This window comes from Mercenaria mercenaria, unplaced genomic scaffold (assembly GCF_021730395.1).
Source record: "Mercenaria mercenaria strain notata unplaced genomic scaffold, MADL_Memer_1 contig_2811, whole genome shotgun sequence".
NCBI classification, from domain to species: domain Eukaryota; kingdom Metazoa; phylum Mollusca; class Bivalvia; order Venerida; family Veneridae; genus Mercenaria; species Mercenaria mercenaria.
In genome coordinates this window covers 53,515-64,905 of record NW_026460893.1, presented here as the reverse complement: position 1 = coordinate 64,905, position 11,391 = coordinate 53,515, and the positions used below count along the sequence as shown (strand labels likewise).

At 35.7% G+C, this 11,391-nt stretch overlaps 1 protein-coding gene across 1 annotated transcript in view; it reads right to left on the bottom strand.

Moving 5' to 3' along the window:
- Window positions 1–1,764: 1,764 nt before the first annotated feature.
- Window positions 1,765–11,391, bottom strand: part of LOC128552448 (hepatocyte growth factor receptor-like) — a gene marked incomplete at its 5' end in the record, with an annotated part of 35,493 nt that continues 25,866 nt past the window's right edge. The window contains 2 exons of the mRNA XM_053533488.1: window positions 1,765–2,037; window positions 9,175–9,262. Of these exons, the coding sequence (XP_053389463.1) occupies window positions 1,993–2,037; window positions 9,175–9,262 (133 nt within the window). The remainder of the gene's footprint in view (window positions 2,038–9,174; window positions 9,263–11,391) is intronic.

Here is an 11,391-nt window from a genome sequence, read left to right as displayed (position 1 = left end):
GCTCACCTGTTATCATTGCACTTAAGGACAAGAAGGTTCTTAGAAAAAATATCTAAGTCCAAAGGACAGGAACAACAAAGGGAAGAAATTTAACCAAAAAGAAAACAAAAATTCTTACAAGGTACAGATATGTCAAAATACACCTAAAAATTGGAGGTACCATCCATGTTGTACCACAGAAAAGTGGTCTCGGTCTTTCCCTACGGCCAATAATAAAAAAATTTACTAAAAATAAGCTATTTATAGTAATGTAAAAGGGAAGTAATTAAAAAAAAATTATTGTAAGTGAACAAAAGAAAGATCTGCCATATAAAAACAAGAGCACTGCAATGCAATGCAAATGCAGAGCAATATACACACAAAACAAAGTCATATGACCTTTGACCCCTGTCATGACCTTTGACCCCTAAGCGTGACCTTTACCTTGAAGTGAGCCATCCGAAACATGTGCTCTGCACGTCGTGTCAATGCGGTGAACATTTGTGTCAGGTTTCTTTGAAATCCTTCAAGGGGTTCAAGAGTAACAGAGCGGAAGGGAAATTGCTAACCAAGAGACAGACAGACAGACGGACACCGAGGCGATAACATAATACGTCCCTTCAGGCGTATAAAAAGGAATCGAGATCTTATGGTGATACAAGTTGTGTGCAAGTTTGGTTAAAATCAAATCATAAATGAAGCTGCTATTGTGCAGACAAGGTCAAAATAACTAATTTTGGCCCTTTCAGGGGCCATAACTCAGGAACCCATAATGGGATCTGGCCGGTTCAAGAAAGGAACCAAAATCTTATGGTGACACAAGTTTTGTGCAAGTTTGATTACATTCAAATCATAAATGAAGCTGCTATTGTGCAGACAAGGTCAAAATAGCTAATTTTGGCCCTTTCAGGGGCCATAACTCTGGAACCCATTAAGGGATCTGGCCGGTTCAAGAAAGGAACCGAGATCTTATTGTGACACAAGTTTTGTGCCAGTTTGATTAAATTCAAATCAAAAAGGAAGCTGCTATTGTGTAGAAAAGGTCAAAATAGCTAATTCTGGCCCTTTCAGGGGCCATAACTCTGGAACCCATAATGGGATCTGGCCAGTTCAAAAGGAACCGAGATCTTATGGTGATTTAAGTTGTGTGCAAGTTTGGTTAAAATAAAATCATAAATAAAACCACTATCGTGCAGACAAAAAATTGTTGACAGACACACGCACGAACTGACGACGGACAAATGCAAAGTAGAGTTATGGAACCTTTGCAATGCATGTCAGATCATCACAGTGAACAAGTGCGTGATGTTTCAATCCATTCCTTTTAGTAGGTACTGAGATACCGGAGCTTACATATAAACCTTAACCAAAAATTTCTAAGTTGAAAAAGGGGCATAATTTTGTAAAAAAGCAAAATAGAGTTATGGAACCTGTGCGATGTAAGTCAGTTTATCACAGTGAATAAGTGTGTGAAGTTTCAATCCATTCCAGTAAGTGGTTACTGAGATACCAGCTTACATACAAAAACTTAACCAAATCGGGATGCTGACGCCGACGCGGATGCCAACGCCAACGCATGATTGAGTCCAATAGCTCTACCTATTCTTTGAATAGTCGAGCTAAAAAATGAACCAAAAGGCAAGTTTTAAAACAGTGTTTAGCTCTGTAATTAATTCATATCCAATCTATCTAGATTGCACAACCAGATAGGTAAAGAAAGGTAATATATCTTGTTTGGGCAACCATGTCAGAAAATCTAACAAGGTATTTAGAGCAAAAGTACTTACACGTATAGTGAGTTTTTTATTTTCGTCGCTAAATAAATGCACCTTATCTTTCTCTTCAAACGGGTGTATGGATGGATCTCGATAGTATGTTAAGGTGAAATTTGCTCCAAAGCCATCAAGGTACACTGTAATATCTATGCATGTACTACAGTCAGATCGTTTTGTCCTGGGGGATTTTATCAGCTCTTCAACCATATCTTGCACAGCCTTTGTAGCTTTGGGCGCTCTAACAAATAGTCTTTGTTGGAGACTGAATTTCACATGTTGACTTCTGCAAGAAGATATTCTTACCCTCTAAAGATCTAGTCACCTCTAATACAAATGTCTGCCAGATTGTCACTAAATACGTCCGTCGTCGAACTTAGCCTAACTCAAGGGGCATAATCCAGGAGTGTCTGAGGTGATTTGGGTGGTTATCGTACTTGGCCAAGATATTATGCCCACAAACATTGTCAGCAAGTTTGGTGAAAGATCGGATAAAAACTGTTCAACTTGAATGCAGACAAGGCTAAATTCGCAGTTTTTTGAGTAATTCAAGGGCCATTTGGCAATTTGGTTGGTTATCAAACTTGGCTGAGATATTATGCCCACAAACATTTTCAGCAAGTTTATTGAAGACCGAATGAAAACTTTTGGACATAAGAGAGCGGACAAGGCTAAATTTGCAGTTTTTCGAGTAATTCATGGGTCATAATCCGAGAGTGCCTGGGGCGATATGGCTGGTTATCGAACTTGGGCAAGATATTATTATGCCCACAAACATTGTCAGCAAGTCTGGTGAAGATCGGATGAAAACTGCTTTACTTAGAGAGCGGACAAGGCTAAATTTGCTGTTTTCCTAGTAATTCAAGGGCCATAATCCAAGAGTGCCTGGGACGATTTGGCTGGTTATCAAACTTGGCCGAGATATTATGCCAACAAACATTGTCAGCAAGTTAAGATCCAATGAAAACAGTTCGACAAAGAGAGCGGACATGCTTTGGAAGCTGCCCGCCTGCCGCCGCCCGCCACCACGGGTGTTCATATAATACGTCCCACTCTTCCAGAGACGGGCGTATAAAAACCCCTCAGTTAATACCGATTTAAATGTGACCTGAAACTTTGTTTTCATTCTGCTGAATTTCAAGCTCTCATTATTTGATTTTTGTTTGTTTGTTAGATTCGGGTTAAGTGCCAATTTTCAATACCAAACCAATGTTACTGGATTCTGTACAGTACTTACTTATTCTTTGTAAGTAACTGCCAACCTTTTGCTCCACATGAATCAGAGATGGAAGATGAAATGACTGCATACAAAATGTTTTTTCATCAAGTCATTACAGAGAACATATACCTTGTCTAGGGACTGAACTCACAACCCTGTGCTTTGTAGTTCTATGCTTTCCCGATTGAGCTAGTAGGAGGGTTCTCTCATCTTAGGACTTTTTGAGATTAAAATAAACAAACTTATCATTGTATAACAAAACAGTAGCTTTCTAGTGAGAGCATGCTGTATCATTTGAAGCCCTTTCATCTAATACTAACTTACATACAAATTACTTTAGCAGAATCTCTGGCAAACTGTCAAAAATATGCACGTCACAGCAAATTACTTTGCCTTTAAAATCCCAAACAGAACACCAAGTGCACAACTTTAACATACACCTATCTTTTTAAAACTCCGAGACAAATACTTTCTGAGATGCATGCAACACAAATTTTTCTGCACAATTTTGATCGAGGCCCATAATTCTGGTCTGACTGACAGAAATCAGAGGCAAAATCCCAGCTGCACAACTTCACATGCTAACTAATATTCCTATGATGTTTCATGATCCTAGGTTAAATACTTTTTTAGATATGTGACACAAACTTTCACATCTTTTATGCATATTTCTGACTTAAGGGTGTATGAGCAAATTTTTTCTAACGTTAAGAATTTTTTTATACTCTGTGAGCTTGAAGAACATTAGTTTCTAAGACAAACAAGAGCAGAAAAAACATAGGTCACCTAACTCGTTTTAATTCTATAGGGCATTATCTTCACCCATTGCTTAAGCATTTCTGAAATTTTGTAAAATTAGAAAAATGGTGGTACTATATAAAACATATAATATCCTACTATCTTATAGGGATTTCAGGTCTTACAGGTTAATATGAATATATGGTGATGTCAGTATTATATAAGCATAAATGTCACTAACAAGTCTCTTTAATTTTTACATGTTGACATAATTACCCCACCCACATTATTTTCAATGGAAAAAACGTATTTAGATCTACAAAACAAATTCTGACATTAAGATTTTCAAAATATTTTGCAGCATTAAAGACACACAAAAATGCTTCAAAATGGAAAGAAAAAAAGTTAGGGTCACCGTGCATCTAAGAGATTTATTCAGAAAAAACTGCTAAAAAGTGGTGAATTTTGATATTTTTTGTTCTTTTTGTTTTAATCTATATTTTCTAGATAATATAAAGAGCTATCTTGAAAACTTTTATTTTATTTATAGCTTAACATTATATGTATCAGTCAGAAAAATATCAAAACCAAACCTGATCTACTTTAATAGATATTTGTAATTACCTACCCCAACCCCATTGTAAATCTTACGTTAATTTTAGGCAAATGCCAGCCAAAAATAAGGGTGAAAATTTTTTTTTCGCAAAAAGCAAAATATATTTGGTTAAATGGTACATTTTTAGCCATATTTTAATTATTTAGCATTAATTTTTGGCAAAACTTTTGTTAGAAAGCAATATTTGAAGAAACATTTTTCAAAATGGCGGATATCCTGAAAAAAACGCTCGTACATCCTTAAGTCAAGGGCCATAACTCTGGGCCTGGCAGTGTGATATCTCTAAAAAAAACCAAGCCTGGTGCACAACTTAACATGCTGAATAATGTTTCTTTCATGTTTCATAATCCTGCTTCATATACTTTACGAGACACATGCAACACAAACTTAGGGCCTTTTCATGCAATATTTTTGATTAAGTTAAGGGCCATAACTCTGGTCTGGCTGTGTGTGATCCCAATTAAAACATCAGGTGCACAACTTCCCATGCTGTGAGGTTTAATGACTCTGGGCCAAATACTTTTTGAGATATGCATGACACAAATTTGGACGGATTGACAGACAGACTGACAAGGGCAACTCTAAAATTTTTCACAATTCTGCGATATTCACGGGCAATAGCTCAATCTGCAAAAACCCAGATTATTATTGAACTTGGTCGAGATATTATGCCCATAAACATTGTGACCATGCTTATTTCACAATGGATAAAATCTATTCACCTTAAAGATTGGACACTGTCAATTATGGAAATTTTGAGTAATTAAAGAGCTATAACTCAAGAGCCATTGGGACCTATAGCTACTTATCTGGCTGAGACATTATACCCACAACACTTCCACTAAGTCTGGTGAACATCATATAAGAAGTGCTCTAGTTTGACACGGGACTCACAAGGTCCAATTTTTTAGGGGAAGTCACTTCTCCATCAAGCTGATTTAGGGAGAAGTGGGGAGACTGTATCAATTTTTTATTTCTACCTCAACGCTGTGAAGTGATTGGAAAGGTGGCTATAATTTTCTTGTTTCTAGATAAAACAAGAGCTGTCGGAGGACAGCAACGCTCGACTATTCAACAGCCTTGTAAATTGAATGAATACAAAAGTTGAAAAGGGGCATAATTTTGTAAAATGCAAAGTGGAGGTATTGGACCTCTGTACTGCATGTCATATCATGACAGTGAACAAGTGTGTGAAGTTTCAATCCTTTCCAATTTGTGGATACTGAGATACCAGCTTACATACAAAAACGTAACCAAAAACTGCTAAGTCAAAGGGGCAAAATTTTGTAAAAATGCCAAGTAGAGTTATGGGACCTTCACAGTGCATGTTAGATTATGACAGTGAACAAGTGTGTGAAGTTTCAATCCATTCCAATTAGTGGATACTGAGATATCAGATTACATACAAAAATTTAACCAAAAACTGCTAAGTCGAAAAAGGGGCATAATTTTGAAAAAAAAAAGAGTAAAGTTATGGGACTTGCTTAGTGCATGTCAGATCATGACAGTGAACAAGTATGTGAAGTTTCAATCCATTCCCATTAGTAAGTACTGAGATACCAGCTTACATACAAAACCTTAACCAAAAATTTCTAAGTTGAAAAAGGGGCATAATTTTGTAAAAAAGCAAAATAGAGTTATGGAACATGTGCAATGTAGGTCAGTTCATCACAGTGAATAAGTGTGTGAAGTTTCAATCCATTCCCACCAGTGGTTACTGAGTTACCAGCTTACATACAAAACCTTAACCAAAAATTTCTATGTCGAAAAAGGGGCATAATTTTGTAAAAAAGCAAAATAGAGTTATGAAACCTGTGCAGTGTAAGTCAGTTTGTCACAGTGAATAAGTGTGTGAAGTTTCAATCCATTCCCACAAGTGGTTACTGAGATACCAGCTTACATACAAAATCTTAACCAAAATCGGGACGCGGACGCATGGGCGAGTCCAATAGCTCTACTATTCTATGAATAGTCGAGCTAAAAACCATTGATGTGACCATTCATTTTTTCTTAGTTACATCATTCCCCATACAGTAATTATTGGTTTATTACAAAATTCTGAAAAAAAGTTGTTTTCTGAAATTCAAGCCAGTGCTGTAAATCTAACACACCAATTTTTGGTGCTATATCTTGTAATATATGTATGCAGGATGAAAGGGTATTATCATTAACACCGAGTCACCACTTAAGGGAACAGTATCTCATTGAATAAAACTGAAAGTAAACCGTGTCAAACCTAGAAATACATATTCAAATCAATTAATCAATGAAAGTCAGTTTTATGTAGTTAATACTTCACATGTCATTCTTTTACCATGGATACCAAATAATTGTGTCTATAATTCCAATTCATCGCATGGTTAATCAACAATGTCTTTATAAAACGTTTTTTTGCACTTGCACAGTCATGTTGACAATTAAACGCTAAATGTCAAAGACGTAACCACGGCGCTAACTGGCAGAATACAACCACCTCTGGCGTATCGGATATTTTGATTCACTTTCACACTTCTTTCAAAACTCTCACATTAGTCCCTGAAGTAGGCAGGGCTTAAATTATGCTATCAGCATGTGTGTATGTGTATTCAACACTCATTTTGACATTGTGCAAATTGTCAACAGTCCGAGTAGCAGTAATTAGCAAGTGTGGATCGGAAAAAAATCCGGCGACTTGAATTTCGCTTTGAAGTTAGATTTGAGCGAAGTTTTAAGTTTCAAAGCGACTGATTCGCCCAAGTCACTATCTCGCGAGACCCCTGGTTAGAGATTGGTCAACTTTAGTGGATGCTGTCTGCTGTCACAGGTGTTCCAATAATGCATCTAGTTTCCGAGGCATATACGAGGGTTGGTCCATAAGTAATGTCACTTTGTCCATTGCGCATATATTCCTTATTGTATTACCACAGAAATTGGATCAAGACGTAAGTTCATTCAATTATTTTATATGGACAGAACTTCACCCCTGATGACAATTAAATACACACAAAAATAGCACAAAAATAGGGTTATATCAGAGAAGGATGGAAGCAAAACGTAGATATTTTTGGTGAGAGGTGTGAGGGAGGGGGTAAGTAAGGGGTGTGTTTCGATACTAAAGAGCAAAAATTTAGAAGTCTGCACATCGTCTCATCACCACCTGACCAAATTCCAAGTTTCAGGTCAATGCCTTTAATATTCTTTAATTACAAGTTTAGGACACAAAGTATGATGGGCAGATTTAACCCTGCTGTGACCTTGAGCTCAATTTGTGACCGTGGCCATAAGACCCCATTCATGCACATCATCTCATTGCCATCTACCTACATGCCAAGTTTGAAGTCAATACCTTGCATGGTTATTTAGTTATTCTCCCAAACACAAAATACCATGCAAAGTTTTGACCTTTCAGCTCTATTTGTGACCTTGATCTTTGATCTACAGAGCCCACTAGTAAAGCTTAGCAGTACAATATTGAATGACTGATAACTTAATACTAGTTAAAGGAAATGTACTATTAATTATTACCATTCAACACAATTAGCAGTTGTTTAAATAGTAATGAATATCTGATTACTATAAATATTTGGAACTGTTTTACATCAGAAATATTAATATGTGATGTATTGTTATGAACTACTGAAATCAGTTAGAAAGTTATTAATAATTTCTAGCAATCTATATTGCTCATTACAATCATGAACTTAAAACTGTGTTGACTTTAATTTCTTCTGCCTGCCATTACTGACTTAGCACCTATGCGTGTTACAATACTAGGGGGAAAGAGCCAACTAGTCAGTTTCTTCCTCCCTCACTGTCTATTATGCGTGTTACAATACTAGGGGGAAAGAGCCAACTAGTCAGTTTCTTCCTCCCTCACTGTCTATTATCATTCAGGCATGTTGATATACACATACTAGGGGGAAGAACAAACATAATCAGTTTCTTTCCCCTTAGCTGCCTATTATCATTCAGTTTGTAGATATTGTAAAATCATTTAATTTTGTGGGCATGAAATTTCGTGGTTTCGGTCAAAACGGCCATTTCATGGGGACATGAATTAGTGGATTTCAACTTCTGAACATAAAAAGTATTGGAATTTTACTTGTTCGTTGGGATTAAATTTCACGGATTTAATGAACCACAAAAATTAGTCCCCCACAAATATTACTGATTTCACAGTATATATATATACTAGGGGAGAAAGAACCAACAGGTCAGTTTCTTCCCCCTTCACTGTGTATTATTCCGACATGTAGATACTAGGGGGGAAAAACCAACTAGTCAGTTCCTTCCCCCTTCACCGCCTATTATTCAGACATGCTGATACATATACACTTGGGGGAAAGAACCAGTCCTATCTTTTGTACAAAAGCTAAAATGGAAACAACCAACCAAGGGGGAGAAAAAACTGACCGGTTTGTTTTTTTCTCCCCTTTTCATGGAAAGAAAAAAATAGGAGAAATACCTAACCAGGGGGGAGAAAAAAAACAACTGGTCAGTTTTTTTCTCCCTTCTTTGTGCACAAAAACTTGGGGGGAAAACTAACTAAGGGGGGAAAAATCCAACCGGATTAAGACAGACGTACAAACAGACAGACTGATGCATGCACCATCACATAATTTGTCAGTTTTTTCAGTACAGGCATATAAAAATGTTGTCCTGCAATAACAACTGCAGTCTGGAGCAATATGGCCCTTAAATATTGTTTTATATCTGTCAGCGTAATAACTTGCAGTCCTCCGTGAAAAGACAAAACTTATATAGTTTCTTTGGGTCCATAAAACTTGATCCTCTTATTCCATCTTGTATTCTTTCATCAAGTTCTAATATGGGTAGTTTAATAATCTTAAACATTTTAAAAGTTTTCTTACCAATTTTTCACCTTGAAAATTTCCTTCTACTTTTGCAACATGAGCATTGTTCATGTTTTTTCCAGTAATTGTAATTCCAGTTCCACCACTGTAATGCAGAATGATAGAAATCAATATAATTACAAAAATATCCACAAATACAAAATGTCTGTTTCTGAAATGACAGCATGATGGATTAAGCAATTATTGAAGACAGTTTTCATTTCCTCATTTCAACAATATACCAAGTTTTATTCAATATAAGTAACTAGAGTTGCTTTTGAGAAAAGTGCATGTCTCCCACAACTGCCTAATCACCTAAATAGTCAGTCTTTATATACTATTTACTCACTACAAATATACATAATTCTGAAGTGCCTTGGCAGATTTGGCTAGTTAATGAACTTGGCTGAGGACTTCTGGTCAAACACATTTTGTTCAAGATTGGTGAAGATCGGATCAGAAATGTTCAATTTAGAGCATGGACAAGATTTGTGACAGACACACAGATGGATGGACACACAGACAGGAGTAAATCAACATGTCTCCTACAACACTGTGTGGTGGGAGACATAATAACCCAAGCATTTAGATTTAGCTTAATATGAGACTTCGAGAGTGTTCAAAGTAAAATCTTGAGAGATGGGTGCTGGATAATAGATTTTGAATTGCACAGAACATCCAGCCAACTGTAAGATGACTTCAATATACCTCCCAATACTCTGTTTTTTAGGATATAAAAGTCAAACACTTTTATCATTATCAATGAAAGATGATGGTTCTTGTATTGTAGTATGCTTCACTTCATTTCTTTGCCATCTATAATTTTTTTGAAAGTGGTCATTCAATAATTAACATTCACATTTAATTAAGCAACATTTTATTACATTTTCTACTTTTCATTTACTTTATTAAGAGATTAATATAAGGAATAAAAATTACAAATTACAAAGGGTCACATCCCTATTACAAATGTCTGTCTTATTCTTCTTTTATAAAATTTTATTATTACCCTTTCTAATACGAAACCATTTAAAGGAACTGCTGTATTTCATTTCAACATATTTTCTAGTTTTACATTATATTTGATACAGATCAGAATATTTCAGCAATCTGAACCAAACTACATGTTTTAAAACTATATCTTAACTTTTCCAATATATCTTGGTTCCACAACCAAGATAGCTTGCACAAAGGGCGGTACTAATAATTTTGCAAATTGAATCTAATGAATTTCTTCTAATTGAAAATCAAATTATATTTATGCTAAAATTAACATGGTTGGGCCATCTATATAAGAAAATATAATTTTAAAGCAAGAGGGCTATGATGGCTCCAAATCACTCACATGATTCAGGTACTAAGAAAGTAGTTTTTTTATACAAACAAGTGAATGAAGTATTGCCATGCAACACAACACAAAGTCCCCAACTGGAAGGCACCTAATTTTCTCTACTGGAGTATACCATAATGAACTGATATCTGTCAATGATGTATAAACAATATTGAACTATATATACAATATGTTATAACAAAACAACTGGATTAAAATTTGCTTATATATAAAACTTACAGTTATTTTCATATGGCTTTTTTTTTGTCGATTATAAAAATATAAGTTATTTATAGTTACAACATAGGGAAATTAATCCTTAGAAAAACCAAAACAAAAACAAGAGGGCCAAGATGGCCCTAAGTCGCTCACCTGTGTAACATACCATAACAGTATAAACATGTTTTACCTAGTGATTAAATGGAGACAAATATTATGACCAATTTTCAGTACGATTGGACCAAAAAACATGGCATCTTGAGTGTAAACAATCATTTTCTTTGAACTGACTGAATTACCTAGTTTTTTACCCCACATGACCCAGATACAAACTTGTCCAAGACTTCATGATAACAAATACTCTGACCAAAATTTATGAAGATAAAATAAAAAATGTGCCCCCTATGGTGTAAACAAGCTTATTCTTTCATTTGACCCCACATGACCAAGATAACAAGAGGACCATGATGGTCCTGAATCGCTCACCTGTCCTCACATGACCCAATTTTCATGAAGATCCACTGAAAAATATGGCCTCTAGAGAGGTCACAAGGTTTTTCTATTATCTGACCTAATGACCTAGTTTTTGAAGGCACATGACCCAGTTTTGAACTTGAACTAGATATCATCAAGGTGAACATTCTCACCAATTTTCATGAAGATCTCATGAAGAGTATGGCTTCTAG